This window comes from Aythya marila, assembly GCF_965140915.1.
Source record: "Aythya marila genome assembly, chromosome: 7".
NCBI lineage: Eukaryota > Metazoa > Chordata > Aves > Anseriformes > Anatidae > Aythya > Aythya marila.
In genome coordinates, this window is record NC_139048.1 from 22332083 (window position 1) to 22353159 (window position 21077).

The 21077-nt window shown below is 37.6% G+C and overlaps 1 protein-coding gene across 9 annotated transcripts in view; it reads left to right on the plus strand.

Moving 5' to 3' along the window:
• Positions 1-21077, plus strand: part of KAT6B (lysine acetyltransferase 6B) — a 113241-nt gene that overhangs the window by 85462 nt on the left and 6702 nt on the right. For all 9 annotated transcript variants that reach the window (XM_082765215.1, XM_082765214.1, XM_082765212.1 and 6 more), the window contains 3 exons: positions 16728-16959; positions 19053-19212; positions 19844-20110. In XM_082765215.1, coding sequence (XP_082621341.1) covers positions 16728-16959; positions 19053-19212; positions 19844-20110 — 659 coding nt within the window. The remainder of the gene's footprint in view (positions 1-16727; positions 16960-19052; positions 19213-19843; positions 20111-21077) is intronic.

Genomic DNA, 21077 nt, shown 5'->3' on the forward strand with positions numbered 1-21077 from the left:
TGAAAGGCCTTCATTGCTTAGGGCTTAGTCATGTAGAAGTGGTGAGCATTGTGGAACCAGTCCAGAAAATTACTTTAAGCACAAAAGGTATCCCAGAAAAATGGACACTTAATGCAAACCTGTCTTGATGATGAAGGAGACAGTGGGTTTACTTCTTTGAGGTGCTTATTGCCGGCAGTTTTGAGACAATTTTGAAATTATCTAAAAACTGCATTGCATGAAACCTAGGATAGTTTTCAAGCATGTGAGTTTAAGGAGATTGGGAGAAGTATGCTCTGTTCTTCTGGTCTTCAGTGCAATTTTCTTCTCCTAGCAAGGTTGGTAAAGAGCTGGTCTAGCCTATAAAAAGTGAGGTTTTCTGTATGTGTTAGCATCAGTAGAGGGGGAGCCTTTGGAAGGGCGACACTGTGTTTCCTGAAGGGCTTTCATTTTTCAGTAGGAAGATAGAATGAGGCAAATGAGCACAGTTAACACAATATGGAAATGTTGTTTCTAAGAATACTTGAACACAGTAAGCAATGCCAGACTATTAAAAGGAACACTAAAAGGGCAAAGGAAAGCACAAGTAATAAAAAGACAGAGTTTTATTCTGAGTTATGAATTCACGTATCTTTGCTGTATGTATATAGCCCTAGCCTGTGGTGTTTGTTTTAATTAGCTGTGTAGACTTAGCTTATAGGAGCAGTTTGAGGGGGTATCGGAATTAAAACTCAGTGTTCAATTGGAAGTGAGGCACAGGACCTGAAGTGACTAACCTTATGTTGTCTATAATTATTCATAAATTAACTTCTGGAAACAAAGCAGGGGGTGGTGGGTGGTGGTGGAATAGTAAAGACGGCTTCTGTAATGAAGTGTATCTATTACCAGAGGTGAGACGTGGTATGTTTGTGTGTGTGACATCTGAGTGCTGGTACCTGCTGAGAACCACTTCTAATACCTGTGCTGCTTAGAGCTCAGTCAAAGCTGCTGTGGGTTGTAAGTGGTTGGATATACTTTTTTGGTATGGTTTATATAGAGTTGATGGTCTAAATCTCTTGACCTTTTTATGGGAAATAGCGCGCTGGCCAGAAAGTAGTGTTTGTAAAAAATATTTCAAGAAAATCAGGATTTTTTGAGGATGGGTAGGGAACAATGAACTCCTTCCATAGACACCCCTCAGTATTCTTTTCCAGAGTCTGACATTAAGATGTTTTGTGGTTTGCCATAACAAATACCAAAATGTAGCAGGAATACAATCTATGAATAAATACACCTTTAAAAAAAAAAGTGCACAGTTCTACTTTGCTATGCTCCGTGAACAGAATATAGAGGGGATGTAGTGGGACCATATATCTTAATCAGGAGCATCTTCATGTTCCCTTTATCACATCACAATCCGGAAAGAAAAGTTTTGGTGCTGTTGAGGGTGTGGCCAACAACACAGGGTAAGAATGAGAGGCTGAAGGTGGAGAGGAATAGGATATGATTTTTTTTTTAATGAACTTCACTGCAAAAATGTATACTTAAGGTACTCTTAAAAAGTCAACACCACTAATTTAAGGAACTGTATATTACAGACCTGTGTCTATTATTACCTGTGGTGCCTGTGGTGGCCATTCTTTTTTTTTTTTTTTTTTCCTTTTTCTTCTTTTCTTTTTAAACTACTGACTGATTTGCTTGTGTACCCCAGTACAGAGCACTGTGTCAATCTCTTGGCCATTCTTGTTGGTTTGTTTACAGATGTGTTGTGTCCAAATGAAAGGTTGAATTATCTGCCTGTTTTCTTCAAGAGGGAGCTGAAAGTCTCTGGGAGCTGTGAATTTGTGAGGGAGCCTGAATTCTGCTGCTCATTTTATGTTCTTTTCTTGACAATTGATTATGTTGCTGACCTGAAGGCATGAGTTTGGCCTCCTAAATAACTAATAAGGAACATTCTGTCAAGCTGAGATTTAGATGAGGGGGGAATAAAGATGGATTTTGAATCAAGCTTTGTTGACTTATTCTTGGGATTTCTTGGCATCACTTTTATATAGCTTCAAGACACTGCATTTATCAGAACTGCAAAAGAAATCAGGCATGTCACTTCACATATAAAAGCTAAAACTATTCTTACTGAAGAGCATCTTTATTTCAGATAGCATTGAAAACAGCTAAAAGGCAAGGCCAAACATAGTAGCAATGAAAACAAATGTTTGTTGGACAAAGCTGTCCTTTTAGGGGATGAGTAAACAGGAGAAGCCATCTGCCTGAGACTGTTGGCTGAAAACAGATTTAATTAAATAGTGCATCCTTAATGATCAAGAATTTCTGCTTTTGACTACACAGTGTAGTTCTATTACAGCAGGTCAGTGGACAAAGCAGGTATTTGTTCATGATGTGTTGCCTGTCGCTCTGTTGTTGAGGCACTTCTAGCATCACAGCAAGACATCTTGCCTCAATGAAATAACCTTGTGGCTTTCTTAACAGATGTCTTTCTTTGCTAGTGCCATCGCTTTTATCAGACAGTTCTGCCTTCTTGTAAAGAAATGACTTTTTTGCTTGCTTACCGCTGTTTTGAGTAACAGTAGATATTTAGCAGATTGCCACGTCTTGGACTTAGCTTTTTGAAGTGTACTGTAATAGATTTTTGTACTTTGTAGACAATGTGTGTTTTTTTTTATCATGTGATTTCTGCATCTTCTGGCTAACTAGGTATGACCATGAGATTCCTTAACAGCCTTCATAATCTGTTGGTTTGTTGTTCTAAATCTTAATTGGTTAATGTCTTGCTCGACAGAATGCGCCAGTATAGCAAACAAACAACGAAGTTTTGCAGCCCATGTAAGACAAAAATGCACTTTTCATGTTTTTGTTTTACAAAATGCCTGTGTTGTGAACACTTAGCTGAGCAAATATAGTATTTGTAGTGATTTGTTCTTTTCTCTTTGTCCAGGTGTGTCTTTTCAGTAGTGACTCTCCATTTCACTTTTCCCATTGCTCTAGTATTATGAGTCTATTTTTTGTAGTTAAGAATAAAAGAATGATAGAAAAAGATTTCGGGCTGTGGCACTTGGTCATCTACTCTAAAAACTGTTTAAAAACCATCCCTGATACAGTTCTGGTCCAGGACATCTGTCACTTTCCAAGCTGACAGCAATTTTCATGAGCTGTAAGTCTGAGAGTTATGTTAACTACCAGGTTAGGTGCAGACATTTGTTCTCTTTTAGAGAGTTAAAGATTAATGGTATGGTTGCCATACATTTGGCTGGCCTCGTTGCCATGAAAAGGTTCTTGTTACGTTAGGCATAGCTTGCTAGGGTTCATCTGCCTATCTTGTCAATTGAAATCTTGTTCTGTTAGTATGTAGAGAAGGCAAATGTAGAATTATCTAATGGGCAAATTTAATTTTTTAAAATACTTTTCATAGGCTCTTCCTGTTAACACCAGAAGATAATGGCAGTTGTTAAAAGAAATTTGTTCAACAGTTAGTTGTATAAACCACTTTCCATTCAGTCTCACTTATTTAAATTTACATCTTAAAATTATTTAATAAATTGGTGATTTAATAAAACGTTGCATATAAAATTGAGATCAGTCCTACCTTATTAGTTACCTTCTAAACTACTTAACCTAGTGACAAATTTCTTCATCAGATTGGCGGTCAGGACTGATGCCCTCTGTGCATGCAAGTCTTCCTTTTTAAGGGTACTTCAGTTTCTTTTCTCTTTTGCTCATGCTTTCACTCCACTTTTAAGTAGTCCACTTTGTACACAGAATGTTCATTCAATGGATTTACTGGCAACTGGCACAGATAAAATAAGTGTTAGCCAATTAGTTTGCTCAAAGGATGCCTTTTGTTGGTCTGACTGTAATGCAGTCATCTTTACCTTTCCTTCACTTCATGAAGGGAATTTGTTTAGCCCTAACCTCTTCTGTGAAGCTTTCTGTAAAGGAACTAAAGGTTTTCGGCCCCCTGTGTTGAGTTTACTCGAGGATGTGGAAAGGAATGAGAGCTGGCATTATTTCTTACAACAATAATGAGAGAATCTTTTGGCTTCCTCTGTTCATCACGAAGAAAGCTTTTCTTCAACCAGACAAAGAAGAAAAGAGAATGTAGCAGGTTGTTCACGGATCTGAGCATCTCAAGTTACAGCTAGTCTTTTTTTTTTTTTTTTTTTTTTTTTTAAAGTGTTTGTGTGGATCTTGGTCTTGGGGTCTTTTGAAGCTGCCTCAAAAGTGATTTCAAAGAGGGTACTAACACCTATTTAAGATCCTCTGTCCTTGACCTTCCTCCCGTTTACATAGATAAGAACAGACCAGAGGCACACAGAATAGTTATGGAAAAAATATAACATGAATTACAGTTTTAGGGATCTTAGGTCTTAATAAGCTCACACTTTCACCTTACCTATTTCTGCCTTTTACTCATGGTCACACCTCTGAACTAGGAATGCTGAGCTGACCTAATTGCATTGAGCTGTCTTTTCTGAATACTCAGCTGTTGTGATTTTTCTGACCACCTTTCTGAACCTGTCTTCAACTTAATATAATTTCAAAACGAAATATTTGTTATTTTATGAGACAAGAGGAGGTCTCTAATGATAACTTGAAATGCTGGTTTGAGGGAGATCTTTATTTTAGACACTGGTATATTATAAATGCAGTTACACTGTTCCTTCAGATCTCTGGTTTGATACTGAACATTGCATGAAAAATTATATGTTTTTCCTTTCCATATTAAGGGACTTAGTTTACTTGGTTATGTTTCAAAGAAAACAAAGTTAAATGGAAAAGTGGTTGATTCCATCTGAGTCTGGTAATTCATTTGTGGGGGTTGGCCTTCAAAGAGACTGAGAAGAACTCAGAACATGCAAAGGCAAACAGTTCACCGGTTGCTTCTTTTGTCCTGGATGGATTTTTCACAAATACATATTTTTCTGACAAAAATATTAACAACGTATACATAAATAGGGGTTGAGCGATGCTGATTACATAAGGGCAATCTTTTAAGCAAATGCTATTGCTTTTAAGACTCTTTCAGAAAGACTTCATTTTATGACTAAGGCCCTCCATCTGAGAAGTAAATCTTAAGCTGTTTGCAACTTTTGGCAGCAGTTGGACTTTTTTTTTTATTGCAGATATTTTTTCTGCTCAAGGTTTTCAGCCCTGCATTGGCATCTTTAATGTCTGTATCTGGAAAGCTTTCATAAGTAACTTGATTGTTCTTCTGTGGTGTTGGAATACTTTCTATGCTGCTGGTGGAAGTATATGTAAACTTCTATATTGTGATGTGCATTCATAACTATGGACCTGCAATTGACGGTTTTAAGTTGTGGTCTACCTTGACTTCAGCAAGGCTTTTGACACCGTCTCCCACAGCATTCTCCTCAAGAAACTGGCTGCTCTTGGCTTGGACTGGCGCACGCTTCGTTGGGTTAGAAACTGGCTGGATAGCCGGGCCCAAAGAGTCGTGGTGAATGGAGCCAAGTCCAGTTGGAGGCCAGTCACTAGTGGTGGCCCCCCAGGGCTCGGTGCTGGGGCCGGTCCTCTTTAATATCTTCATCGATGATCTGGACGAGGGCATCGAGCGCACCCTCAGTAAGTTTGCAGATGACACCAAGTTAGGTGCGTGTGTCGATCTGCTTGAGGGTAGGAAAGCTCTGCAGGAGGATCTGGATAGGCTGCACCGATGGGCTGAGGTCAACTGCATGAAGTTCAACAAGGCCAAGTGCCGGGTCCTGCACCTGGGGCGCAATAACCCCAAGCAGAGCTACAGGCTGGGAGATGAGTGGTTGGAGAGCTGCCAGGCAGAGAAGGACCTGGGAGTGATGGTGGATAGTCGGCTGAGTATGAGCCAGCAGTATGCTCAGGTGGCCAAGAAGGCCAACGGCATCCTGGCTTGTATCAGAAGCAGTGTGACCAGCAGGGCTAGGGAGGTGATCGTCCCCCTGTACTCGGCTCTGGTGAGGCCGCACCTCGAGTACTGTGTTCAGTTTTGGGCCCCTCGCTACAAGAAGGACATCGAGGTGCTTGAGCGGGTGCAGAGAAGGGCGACGAAGCTGGTGAGGGGCCTGGAGAACAAGTCCTACGAGGAGCGGCTGAGGGAGCTGGGCTTGTTCAGCCTGGAGAAGAGGAGGCTCAGGGGCGACCTTACTGCTCTTTACAGATACCTTAAAGGAGGCTGTATCGAGGTGGGGGTTGGCCTTTTCTCCCACGTGCCTGGTGACAGGATGAGGGGGAATGGTCTTAAGTTGAGCCAGGGGAGTTTTAGGTTAGATGTTAGGAAGAACTTCTTTACCGAAAGGGTTGTGAGGCATTGGAATGGGCTGCCCTGGGAAGTGGTGGAGTCACCATCCCTGGAAGTCTTCAAAAGACGTTTAGATGTAGAGCTTAGGGATATGGTTTAGTGGGGACTGCTAGCGTTAGGTCAGAGGTTGGACTCGATGATCTTGAGGTCTCTTCCAACCTAGAAATTCTGTGATTCTGTGAAGTTGTGTGATATGTGAGAAGAACTATTATCCTTATAAATCAGATTCAAGTCCAGAACGGTAATATTGCATTAACTTCTCATTTTACTCACGTAGTGTCTATGTGCCTGAATGCTTTGGTTATTAGTGCATTAAAAAACTCAGTGAAATGTAGCCCTCACAGCAGAAGTCCATTTAAAAACAGTTTAAAATGAGGGAAACATCAGTAGATTAAGATCTGTTCTTAACTTCAAAGCGGCCTGCTCCTATTTGACCGTCATTTTCATGACATCAGTATGCTGTTCCTGTCCCTTTACTACTGTCCAGCAGTTCCTGTCAGTGGTGACATTTTTGATCTGCCTTCCCTGGCAGGTAGACTTGCATCTAGACTTCATTGGTGATTGCTTAAGTACAGAACATAAAGAGTTGAATAATAGGGGTTTGATCCAAACATTTAGTTGCATGTATCATTGTTCTAATTTGTGATACAGTCAATCTGTACAGTTGGTATAGAGTTGCAACGTGTATTTGAGCTCCAGATGTTCCTGTTGATAAGGTAATCACTCTGGACCAAGTGATCAGTTAAAATACCTGTTTGTCATCTGTTACTTACATAGTTGTTCAGATATATATACATACATATATATCTATATATATAGGTTAGAGGGTTTACAGAGCTGGAACATCGGAGAAGACTGGACTGGTGCAATAAATGGATACAGTCTCTTCGGGAAGCACAGGCAGGGAAGCCACTGATGGGAGGTTGTGCTCTACACAAAGGAATGACCTGAAATCTTGATCTTGGACCTCTGTTACAGCCTGGGTGATTGGCCTGTTGAGGGAGGCCTTATACCTCAAAGTCACTCAAGAGGGCAGCAAGCAAGAACATTGTGGTGGGTGTTTGCAAGCCTAATCACATAGGGAAGATGATGAACCTTCTGAGCAACTGGTTGACATCTGTCAGGGGAAGGCTCTAAGGGACTTGTTGAAACAATCTCCACAACAGGATACAAGCAATCCACCAGATTTCTGCAGTGTGTTTGAGTTAGTATTTTGTCATAAATGTTGGAAGGACCAGCAAGGGTAAATGCTTTGCTGGATCTGCTACTCACAAATAAAGAGGAGTTGATTAGATAAGTAACTGCCATGACAGCCTAAGCTATAGTGGCCATGAAATAGTACGGTTTTAGATCCTGAGGGAAGAGAGGATGGCAAGTAATAGGCTAAAGCCCATTATTTTGCCTTGTTTAGAGAATTAATAAGTGGTATCCTGTGAGAAGCTGCTGTGAAGGTCAAAGGAGAACAGGACATTGATCTTCAAGGTCAGTTTCCTCAAACTGTAGATAACTCCTCCTAATGTTCATGAAAATAACAGGTGTGACAAAGCCTGCTAGGCTTCAGGGAGAGATCCTGACTGAGCTAAAATGAAGTCTGTGGAAATTGGAAGTGGGATTGCCATTGTTTACATATGCAGGAGTGGGATTAAGGCAGAGCTTGGCTGGAATTGCACCTGAGGTATGTGGAAAGCAACAAGAGAGCTCTTAAAAGCATATCGACAGCCAAAGTAAGGGTAAAGGGAGAGTATGGCCCTGCTGCTGAATCAAGTAGGCACTGTGTGGTGCTCTCAGGTGTGGCAGAATTTAAGGAGTGGAGAGAGGTGGCATCCATGGTAAAGGAAGGTCAAGTTAAAGAGTGCATAAGTAAAACAAATCCAGATTCATGGGGCCAGATGTGATGTACCCAAGAGGAATGGCTGACAGGATTGTCAGACCTTTCCCTGTCTTCTCTGAGAAATCATGGCAAATGGGAGATCATCCTTAGTGACTGAAATGTGCCAAATGTTATGTGTGTCTTCAAAAAAGACCAAGTCTGGACGACTGCAACAGTGAATGAAATAAATTAATTTATATCATCATTATATTACTTGGTGTAAATAATGGAACAAGTGCTAAGGTGCTTCTAGTTCTCAAAAGATTCAAACCTATTGATAGGATCAGTGGCGTGTTGCTATTGTTAGTACAGCTGAACAGTTTCAGAAGGATAGTACAGGGTTTAGTCGTGCCTTGACAGTAGATGGGAACAGCTGTTCAAACGTGATTGAAGTGGCGTTAGTGCATGGCTAGAGAGCGAGCACGTCCCCTGGGATGGCAGTGGTGTTTCTGTCTTTGTTGTCTGTCTTGTCCTTGATTCACAGGCTGTTAAGCCATATACATCTCAACTGCTGAGTAGTAGTGCATACAGATGACACATCTCTCAAGCAAATTGAGGCTGGTGACACTTTACCTTATTATGACATGCTGTATGTTGTAGCAGCTCAGTAGCAGTTTTACGACTGTGAGAACTGGCAACCTGGCAGTTGTTCTTCAGCTATGTCATTCCTCTTTGTGGGCTGTAACCTGTTTTTATGGTGCTCTATGCAGGCAAGTCTTGAGTAAGTTTGCAACCATTTCAGTTGACTTACATGTTTTGCTCTAAGACAAATTTGAGTGGTGAAAGACAATTTTGGAAGTCATGCTTAACAGAACTGAATTTGGGTCTTGCTTCATTTGGTTTATTCCCCACACTGATGCTCAGTTACTGCACATTACAAGAATACCATCTGACTTGTGGAATTAAAGCTGATTGGAAGATTATTCAGATGTGATGTGTTGTGTATTGTTTGGGTATTTTAATACAGAACCAATAAATTAATGCATTTGCAATTATATGGAATGTTACTTCCATTAAATTGTGATCCTTTGCACGGCAGAAGGTGGAGAGTCTTTTTCTTCCATGTAAACGAAGTAAAAAATCACAATAAAAAATTTTCTTTCTGAAGCAAAGCAACATGATGACAATCAAGTATTTCATGAAGAAACATGAAAGATGGTAGCCTAAAAAGTATGAAAGGAAGATGTCTTGATGAAACCCTGCTGAATAGAACAAGTATTTCATAGCTGCTAAGCCCTCTGCTCTTTCTAGTAGAGTCCAATAGGTTGAACTGTTAGGGTTAATTTACCTGCTGAAAGACTCTTAGGAGTCCTTCCTCTGCTACATTGCATTTTCTGTATTGTTCTTGTGCTCTGCAAGAGTTATTCCTAGTAGAGGGCTGTGTGTTTTATTTATTAATAAATCTACGAATGTGTGGGGAGGAAATAAGATGTAAACAGTTCTCTGTAGTGTTTGCAGTGCAGCAAAGCTCTGCTTTTCTTTCATTGAACTACCACCAGTGTTTCTCTGTTTTTGAAAGAAATGCTTGCTGTATGTCATTGCAGCTTTTCTGTAAAACTACAAACTAATCTAATCTGTAGATGACTTTTTTTTTTTTTTTTTTTTAAGTTTAATTTAAGTTGCAATTACAAACTGAATGAAGTGGGGTTTTTTTTGGAACAGATAGGATGATTCAAGAGGAGGACTCTGGAATACTCCGGTAACACATCCTGATTTTAAGATGTTTGTCCTTTTGTTTCCAAGTAATTAAGACACTCAGATAGTCTGTATGGAAGATTGAGAGAACGGTATTTCTCCCCTTTAACAAAGGATGTATAAGGGCATGTAATACTAATATTAAAGTCAACGTGATTTTTCAGTCAGGCTGATGTTAATTAGTAATCAATGTTCAATCAAGGATTTTTTGTAAGCTATATTCTGGCCCAGTTATAAGAACATAAGACGTTCTTCACTAGTGGTTTTTTTTTTTTAAATTATTTTTTAATTCAGAGATTAATAGCATAGATTTCCTAGAACTTGGTAGATAAGGGAGAAGACTCAAAAAAAATTGTTTAGTTTTTCAATGTAAACTATTATTTCCAGCTTTTTTTTTTTTTTTTTTTTTTTTTTAACCAAACAAAAAATCCATCTTAGCTAAAATGCAGAACACATGAATCCCTACCCTTATGGTCTGTTCTGAAGATCATTTAATTTTTAACCTGCATAAGTGAAAAACAAATACATGAGTTTGTTGCTAGTAGCATGGGGGATAGGAACCTCAGTTTGTAGGTCCTCGTCCAGGTACAGAAGGAGATTCAATACTCTATTTCCCATTCAGACTCATTTTTGCTCATTCTGTCTATGTCTGCTGAAGATTTCCTTAAAACAAGCAAACAAGCAAAACAAACAAACAAAAAAGGCAATATTTTCAGTAGTTTTATTACTTGTCACTCATACATACGAGAAGTCTTCCAGTGTGAGCTGGAAAAAACGACACTGGAGAGCTAGCTAAAAACTAGTCAAGCAAAGTAGGCTCTTTTACTATTGTGTTTTTTATGATGGTTTATGTGCTGGCTTTGCTATTAAGGATGGAAGGTTTTGTGGTGGGGAAAATACGAGGGAAAAACAAAATTACTTAAAACACTCCTTGTGTTGTGTGTGTGTCTGTCCCTGCCATGTGACCCAGTTCTCTTTGTCAGCTATATATTGAGAGAAAACCCTGGCCCAAGGGTTTTTGGTTGGTATCTTCTATTCTTTTAGAAACTCACTATAAAACCAAATGGAATCTAAATACTTAAATTTGTCATCTCATAAGTGCTTATTGTGCTTATATTCATAACAAATTTTATGTATTTTCCCAAGTGTCACTTCATGGAATATGACATATTTAAAATTATCTGAATATACCTTAAGTGTATAATCCACAATATAGTATTAGTGTAGGTAATGTCTTGGAAAAATGCAGAGCTGCTTTTAACTTAGGGGTGGGGGATTGGGGGCTATTTGTGTAAGTCTGTAACGTGGAAGGAAATTTGATGACAATCCAACTTCATAGAGGCATTAAAAAGAAATCCGCATTGTAATGTAGTGATGACTTTTGGATCACCATACGCAAAGAAGGTATTTTCAGAACAGTAGTTAAATATCACGTGTGATGTTCTCACAGAAGTTAAGTACCCCTGTGGCACTGGCCTGAAAGAACCAGCCTACCTGTAAGCTGTGAAATTACATGAGTGGAGGAAGTGTTGTGTTAATTTGGCACAAAGCCTACAGTCCATTGTGTGTGGCATGCATGGGGAGGTTGATCTGTCAAAAACGCATGGGTAGTAGAACACAGGGAGTGATAATAGAGGTTCAGCTGGTGGCATCTTCCTGAGTACTTTGCATTGAAAAACCATCCGCAGGATGCTCTGGGTGGATTGTGTTCTGGTTGTATGGTGAATTTTCAACAAAATGCACAATTATATTGCCTGCTGGAGATTGTGAAAGATGTTGTGATACCTTCGTAAAAAGAGGATTAATAACATGTTCTTTATAAGCCAAATGTAGCCCTCCGTTTCACCTCCTTAATAAATACTCTGCTGCAATTCTTAATTCTCTGAAGTGTAGATGCTAACCAATAGACTACTGCTTACTCTTAAGCCAAACAAAGTCATCTCTGTATTTACTGTAAAATGCAGCCTTTGTAGAATCTTTCCAGTATATAAAGTTTTCTAAAAATGGAAATATTAAATACAATTACATCAAAAATACATGTTCAAAACCTTAATATTAGCTAAGCTCACTTAATTCTCAGGTGAATAGGAAACCACTAATGAAGTGTTCATTCAATCCTGTGTATTACATGTACCACATTTTAGCTACTTCTGTGCATAACTGAGCCACTGTATGGCCTTGCTCTTCTCCTGCATGCACAAATGCGTAATTCAGTCTCATACATCCAGGTGGCAAATGGTGGGATGAAGGGAAGGGAGGACAAGACTGGGATTTCTGTTCTGTGGTTTACTTGATTCAAGTTACATTACTTAACTTATTTGAAAACCTAATGACTTTATAATGATTGTGGTGAGTCTCAAACACACTCAAAGAAACTGAATGTCTTTATAGCTAGATCTCTTTTTTGCAAAACTTTTCATTTCCGAAATGAAATGCAGCCCTCAGAAATAAAATGCAGCCCTCAGAAATTAAATAAATTGATTTTTTTTTCATTGCTGTAGAATATAAGGCATGTGTAGAGAACACACAAATTGCTGATGGTCCTTAAAACATCTTCAAACCTCATTTGACATCCTTCTGTCACTTGGTCTCCCTCAGTATACCAATTCACTCATTTAGTGTCTTTATTTGCAGCTTCTTCCTGTGCTTCTGGCTTCTATGTAATGTGCGTCTCTGTGTCCTTTCACCTTTGACAGCATGCCTGCATTGGCTGCCACATCAAAAGCAAAAGGACAGGTCTATAGTTCTTCAATAGATAATAAAGTTTAATTCAACTGTCTTAAGTGAAATGGTGTCCTCCTGATTTAAAACCATGGAGTGGCTACTGCTTAAGGATTAAGTTAGACTTTTTATCAGAAAGCTAAGGGGGTGAATATTAGAAGTGTGTTTGGCAGGGTAAGAAGGATGTGGAACTAAAAGGGACTTCATAATGAAATAGCAGCTCATGGCAGTTTGTAACCCAAGGTGCACCTAAAACTGCTTACCTCAGTGCTGCAGGACTGAAAGGGGCTAATGTGACCCCAGTTTCTCAGTTAGAGAGAAACAAGTCAGTTCGCATTATGTCTGTATCAAGCAGATAAGTCGAAACTACACTAAAGAACAGTACTAGTGAGCACACAGGCAAATGCAGGGGATGGAAGAGGAAGCTGGACTCCGCTGTTTGCAAAAGACAGTGGTACTTAACAGATCTTACCAAGATCTTAAAAGGTATCGAGAAGCATGAGGGTGATGATATACATGTAGATCTGGTGAGTTTGATTTGTTGGGACAGATAAAAACTTTCTCTGTGGATTTCACAAGATGGTTGCCTATTTTAGTCTGTCCCATGTGTTTTTGTTGTTTGTTTTTTTCCTGTTGGCCACTGTTGGAACAAGGTACTATCAAGTTGGGCCTCTAATCCCACACTGTTTTATCTGTTACAGAGACAGTAGTGATTGTAACAGAAGTAGTAACTGGCTACAGGTTTTTGGAGGCTTGCACAGATGTATTAATGTTACTTTTTTATGTAACTGTGTTGTAAACTGTGGTAGCTAATTACTTAGAGGAGCTGCATATTAGGAATGCTGCAGATTCAAAGTACAAGATAACTGCTCACGTTAATTTCTTCAACTGTATACTTTTTAGTGTCGAACTGCCTCCTAAATTTGTGGTGAAGGCATAAAATATATGTATCTTACACTATTTTTTCCTTTCTCAGACATAATTTCTTCTAATTGTTTTAAATACTGAATAAGATGAAACCTTAGTGGCTCTGGGGAGGTTGTGTGACAAAAATCAAAGTCTTTAATGGCATGTGGCATGTTGCTTCACTCTGAAGGTTGAGATAGTACAAGAAATAAAAATCATTGATTTTTTTTGTCTTTTAAGTTTTTTTTTACCATCATTTACATGCCCAGATGATGAGACAGACAATTCTGTTTTACTAGGTTAAGTCTTAAAATTATTATTTTTATTTTTTTTAGCGTACAGTCTGACTTCTTTACCAGTGGGTGATGGGGAGGAGCCATATTTTGTCCTCTGAATGTTGCCATTGTTCGTAGTTGCAAGTCAGGTGTTACGGTTTGAGAGTTTTTTCAGGTTTTCACTTTGAGGCTATCCATTATTAAGATTAGGTAGACACAATGACGCTGGGGGTATGTGTTTAACAGGGACGTATTGTACTCATTTCAGATGCTTCAGGATAGATACACGAGCTATCAAGATCATTGTTTTTTATTTACCTGCAACTTAGATCAATTATTTGGCGTCTCTTTGGTAAGTTTAATTTAATAGATGTCATTCAATTCACAGAATCTTAAAAGAGAAACTTTCCTTCAGTGCCTGTTACACATAGCTAAGACTGTTAGCTCAGGTCTATATTTCTGATTCTACAGAATATCTGTATCTTGGTTAAGTGTATGTTGTATTGTTAGGAAGGTGGAAGGAAAAGTACCAATGCATGTTATTGCCATGTAGGATAAGTTTTAATACTTTGATGCAGAATATGTCAAAATGACCATTGAGAGCTAATCTCCAAGTCCCTAACCACTGGAAGGATCAGATGTGCAAGGGTATATTAGTAAAGCTCTAAAGCTATTTGCAGTTGCCTAATTAATAAAGCTAAACTCTTGGTAGTGGTTTCTTCAGTCTTAGGTGTTTATCAAGGAAGTGTAGTTACAGCCATTTTATTTATGAGAAAAATGGAAACAGGGGAAGCTTACAGATACTTGCTATTAGTGCCGAAATTGTCTTGAATGTCAAGTTGGTAGTTTAAACTGTATAGTTACTTGAAGTCAACTTTAAGTTCTATTCATGGAATTCTTTTAAAATCTAGGTACTTTTCCCTGTCTTTTTCTTTATTGAGACTCCTGTCACGACTTGTACTGCTGCATCTTTTTCTGTAGGCAACAACGTCTTGGTATAGAACTCGTGTTTCTAAGTTGTAAACAAGATGATCCAAAATTGGTACAAGTAAAACTCTTTACACAATTATACAGAGTGGGATATACATAAAGTCTAGGTCTCCTTTTGTGCATTTGGAAGTAAAACAACAATTCTTCAAACTAGTCAAGATGCAATCTGTTTTTGAACGTGAAAGCTCTTGTCAACAACAGTGACAGTACTAAGATGCATCATCCAACTGCAAAGTTTTCATATGCTGCTACTTGAAATGTTGAAGTACCTTCCATTTCTTGAGGTCCAAGGTAGTGTTTCTTCTGTAAGACAGAATAAATTAACTTGCTGAATTTCCAGTAGTACCTTGCAGATATTGGCAGGCTTTATGCAGGCTTCTATGTGCCTATGTAGAAGTAGGCAGGTGTGGGATGGCATTCCTCTTGAAGTGCTAGCATCTTATTGTAAGTCACGCTAATGGATATGAACGTGATGCTATGTATTTCAGTTTGCATGTTGCCAGTGATCACTTGGAAAGTAGTGCTATAATTGCTTCTCTGTTTAAACATCTTTATGCAAACTGGAGGTTAGACTACGATGGCCACTCAACATGTGTATTCCAAATTCTGTAGCGGACCTTTTGTGTTGTTCCCCCAAAAGTGAAGACACTTGTTTCAGGCTGAGTGAAAATAGATGTGTGTGTTTTATTTTTAGCTATAAATAAATGTATGTGTATACATGCATATATAAATGTGTGTGCATATGCGTACAATGTGTATATATTAGAACATGCAGCAAAACATGGAAACAGACACTGCTTCACCCAGCTGGGTGTTAATCGTATGTTTTAAATTTGTAGTGAAGTTGGTTATGAGAAACTTTGTGGGGAAACAGTCACGAGGATTTGCGTAACAAATATGACATGGGTGTGTTGGGTATGTTTAAAGCAATCTTTTAACAATTAAAGGAAAGATTCCAACTTTTTAAAGTAAATTATTTCAGAAGAATATTGGTAAATGAAAACCATGTATGTTGGTGGACTCCAGGTGACTTGTAGTAATGTAATTCCGAAAGTGTCATGTCCTAGCTTATGATGGAAAAAGCAGTTTCTAAGCCTGGTTTTCTTAAGACCCATATTTAGGTAGCGTTTGTAATGGCACAGTGCAGAATATTACCATGGAGAGATAAAGTACTCTAGAAGGATACCTTTTATTAATCGTGTTATTTTCTTCTTTGTCCTGAATTAATTTTAATGGTGGCAAATACCAGAGTTCTTCTGTTATCTCCAAGCAGGTGTATTCTACTTCGAATTGTAAAAGCTTCTTGAAGCTGAAGACAGTTGAAAATGACATATTACGTGTATAGAATCTAAAATGAGGATGTATACTATATATAGGAAAATGAATATTATGTAATAGCTGACAAGGTAGTTATGAAGACTGAAAACTGGAATTATGTGAATGCTCTTGAACATGAATTAAGGGAGGGTTTTTTTTTTATTACTTCTAAGTAATACTAGTAATTCAACTTGTGTATTATATGTCGCTTAAATGCAATAACTGTTTAATCAAAAACTTATGTCACTTGAGGCTTCATGAAGGAAACTGACCTAGCTGGTGCTACCTATGTCAGTTTCTGCTGAGATTCTTCTGAAATTTTTTGGCTTCAGTGATATAAAAGTTTCTCAAAAGGCCAGACACCTGTAGTTCTAAATGAAAACATGTATGATGAGACCTGCTGAAATGTGTTGGCTTTCTTTCCTCCTTGCCTTATGATTAAAAAGGGGCTTTTGTTTGATTTTCATAATGTAATGTGTGAATCTCTTAAAAGAACTTAATCTTTTTAAATGTCATTATAATTATGAAAAACAATCTCTTTTGTGGATAGGATTTATTTAATTGCAAGTGTTGCCAATAATGTAATCAGTTATACTGAGCTCTCTATTAATTTCAACTTTCTTAAAGGGTAGTTTAAATTCTTTAGTTATGTTCTCTTAGTAAGATATTTTGTTTCTTTTCATTCTAGGCTATTTACTTTCTAGAAGAGAGGGACAAGCAGGATCCCCTGAAAAGCCGTTGTCTGATCTGGGTCGTCTCTCATACTTGGCTTACTGGAAAAGTGTAATTTTAGAATACCTTAACTGCCACCATGAAAAACAAATCAGCATCAAAGGAATGAGTCGAGCTACGGGAATGTGTCCACATGATATTGCCACAACCCTGCAGCAGCATAGCATGATAGATAAAAGAGAAGATAGGTCAGTGAATCTTACACAAATTGTAAAAAATGATGAGACAAAATACTTACTTTGTCTGTGTACAAAACATGTGATATAAAAAATGCCCATGTGAAATTCTGACTTAAAAATGAGTAACAATCTTACTGAAGAAGTCAGTAAGGCTGGATCATTTTAATGGGGTCCTGCATAAAGACTTTCTGTTCCGTAACCAAATGGTGTTTTTTGGATCCTCTTTCATGTTAATGGTTGTTAGAAGGGTGTTGTGAGCTTGAAACGTTTTCAGTGAAGAATTTAGTTTCATTCAGTATCATAATCTGTAAGTACAATTCCCGACTGTTGTTTTGCAAATATATTGCTTTAAATACCAATGAGGAAAAGATTTGGTTTTGTAGGTTGGTAGCCTCTCTCTACAAAACCCGTTTTTCAGTCATTATTGAATTTCACAAAAGTCATAGGATTGGGTCAGCTCTTCATGAAGTCCTGCCCAAGGTACTGGAAATACAAACTTTTTTTTTTTTAAAGAGTTTATATTTAATGCTATGATCAATATTGAAAGTTAATGCACTAAGAAGGTGAGTTCCTATTTTGTAAATGTCATCTTTCTGAATGATCTTGATTGCTGTTTTAAATGCTGCATGATTTTATGTATTGCATTTTTTAATTTTAATTTTTATTTTTTTGTATAAAATGCCTTAAATGATTTTCAGTGGTATTTCTGTTTCTCAAGACCTTAATTCTTTCTAGATAGTCCAATCATGGAAACATAATTAAGTGAAATTGCCTTGCAAACAGTGAGGTGCCAAGAAATAAAATGAAGATCACAGATTAGCTCAGCTTCAGTAACTTTTATGTGCACCAGTACTAGTATTCAAAACTAGTAAGTTTTGAACTGGTAAGAATGCAAGTATTCAAAAAGGAGATTGGCCTACAGGATGGTGTTATGAGAGTGATTTAGAAGTCTGTCATTAGATTAAAACCTTAATTTTCTGGGGTGCTTATTTGTAGGCAATCTGATGGGATTTATTTTACGAGATAAATAAATGTGTATTAATTACTATTGTGAAACTTGTGCCCTTTCACAAATTACTATAGGCTTTGAATACTGACATCCAGTTAGAAATCATGCTTTTTCATCTACAGAATTCAAATTACTTTATAAACACAGTCAGTTAATTTTTTTTTTCCACATGTAGTAAAGCTTAGACAGGGACATGAACTGACCTGGCTAAAGGTATCCAGGTCAGTGGCTAAGCCAGGAAAATAAATCACATCTTGGAAATGCCTGTCCAGACATTTACCTTGGGAGTCAGGTATGGCTCCTTATTATTTCCTACATTTAATTAATTGTTCTTAAATTAGTGAGATAGAGGTTTGTCACAGTTCTGCAAAAAAATGTTCATCTGGATTTGATTTTTTTTCAAAGTGTTCTCTTGGTGGAAAGTAATGTAGTCACTTGATGCCTTCAAAATCCGTGCTTAAAAGAAGTTTAAACTTTTATAGTTATTTACTTTATAACAGGATACTTCAGCGGGGTATGTGCTAGCATACTGCTATTATGTTAGTCTTTGTCTACATTTGATATGCTACTTCATAATAATTAGGAAGCTGTTTTCTACTGCATCAGCATAAGACTGAGGTACATTTTTATGTTTTGTTAGAAGACCTGTGTTTATAACTTGTTTTCTTGTCCAGTTAGCTGCCATCTTCAGTTACAGTATTAACAAGTTTCTTATTCTTTGCTTCATGATCCACAGTGTTTTCTGTTTTTATTTGTATGTCATATTAAAATTGGAAACTGCTCTGGCAGAGTGTTAGAGCCTACACTAAACCTACTGCATGTATTTAGACTGGTTTACTGTAACAGCTTAACTTTCTTCCCTAGTGATGTTTAGTGTTGAGTTTTTCTTTCATCAACTGTTGTTTCCTTACTTTTCTTAGAAAACAGTCAGCAGTGTGTGTTATCTGTGTACATTAGCTGCTATTTTTAGTTTGATTCATCTGTTGCTTTACCAGTTTATTTTCACAGGTTATTGTGCAAAAGGATTTAATCTGTAGGAAAACTGTTTTACATGATCACTTTCTAAAATAAAATACTGTTTATTGGATTGTAGATTTGTAATTATTAGAAGGGAAAAGCTGATTTCAAGTCATATGGAGAAACTGAAAGCAAATCCACGTATTAATGAAGTAGATCCTGAAAGTTTGAGATGGACTCCTCTGTTAGTTTCTAATGCTGCAGTTTCTGAAGAAGAGAGAGAAGCAGAAAAGGAGGTAATAGCAGCAACTTTTTTTCTGAATTTCCTTTCTTTTAAATTTCATCATTCCCTAATATTCAACAGTAGGCTACCTTAAATAGAGCAGTTGTAATTTTGACCTCTGCCTAATTATGGAGGATACTGATTATGTTGTAATGCACAGTTTTGGAAACTGCTCAGCCAGACATGGTAACTTTTTTTTTTGGGGGGGGGGATGAATATTAAAACTTAAAAATGTGAATCTCTTGTTGTGGAGACGTATTTATCACTCCTGAGGTAGACGAGGAGCATGTAATCAGATCAAATTTGGTGCAGAGCTCAGGGGCTGCAATGTCAATCGATTCTTTGTGTTATGAACTTGCTCAAAGTGATCCATGTCAGTGGGCATGTAATGTAGTGCTAAAGGACTTAAATCAATTCGCTGCATCATTAATAGTGCTAAATATCCCATGAAATGCAATCTTCTTTGGTTTGTTATCCTAACTGTTGTAAAGGAGCCTACTAGATGATTCAGCTGAAATGTTGTTGCTAGGTTAGCCAGCAGTGCTAATCAGGGTTGACTTATTGTAACTCTTTAGCAGAACGTAAAGGATATGGCTAAGTAAATGCTGTTTCAGTGACCCGTTATTTTAACCTCAACCCTTCAGGCTGAGCGTCTGATGGAGCAAGCTAGCTGCTGGGAAAAGGAAGAGCAAGAAATATTCTCCACAAGAACTAATAGTAGGCAATCACCTGCAAAAGTACAATCTAAAAATAAATATTTGCGATCTCCAGAAAGTGTGGCAGTGGTGGGGGAACGAGGGCAATCCACAGAGCAATCTAAGGAGAGCAGCGAGGAGGATGGCGGGGATGAGAATCAGCAGAGTTCGCCTCCCCGGCTCACAAAGCCACAGTCTCTGGCCATAAAAAGAAAGGTGTGTTATTCAGTGATTTGGTTTTGTCATTTAACTCTGATTTCAATCAAAGCATTATCATCACAATAACAGTCTAGTTTGTTTAGAAGTATTTATTAGACTGTTTTAGTTCTTTTCTCTATCGTTAGAGCACTGAATGCTTCCTGTATTTATTTTCTTCCCTTCCATTCAACTTCTTATCTTTTTGATTTTTTTCTTTATCTTATAAATCTGTCACATGTAAAAACATGGGTGCCACCAAAGAAATCAGAATTTCGTGTTTATTTTTAAACTAGTGACTGCCATCTGCTGTTGGGCATTGGTATTGATTCACTATTTCAATGGTTTTTCCTTTTTCCCTTTTTCATTTTAAGATGGACTCCAACTTGAGGGGCTTGTATTCTTGTAGTCCATTAATACAGGAAATCTGTAAGGGGAGTACTTTTTTTCCAAACAAAAAGGCAGTTATGTTTTAACCCATATTCTTCTAATCTCAAAGAAATTTAAATGTTATTTTCTGCTTGCTGAAGTGTTTACATAGTCCTGAATTTTGTTGAGATGTTAACTGTTTGAATGGCTTAAATTACTGAAATAAGCACCCAAAAATTTTAAAACACATGATTTAGCACGTGTTTAGGTGTCTTTGGTGAGAATTAGGGAACAGGAGTGTCTCTTTGTTTTTATTTTAAATTAACAGACTTCAAAGAAACTATGAATCTCTGAGAAATATAAATGCATAGCAATAGAAATAAAAAATGTAAGTAACTGTTTTTTTTATAGCAGTTAACTGTGGGATTCTTTAATGTACTGGTAAGACCAATGTAAAGCTTGAGGTGCGTTTCCTTTGCTTTTACTTTTTTTTAATATATGTTATTTATTTATTTACTGTAAAATAGAAAACAAATATAGGAAAAAAATCTGATACTTGTGAATGTTCTTGGATTCTAAATCTACAATGGAAAATCTGGTAAATACAATTTACTTAGTA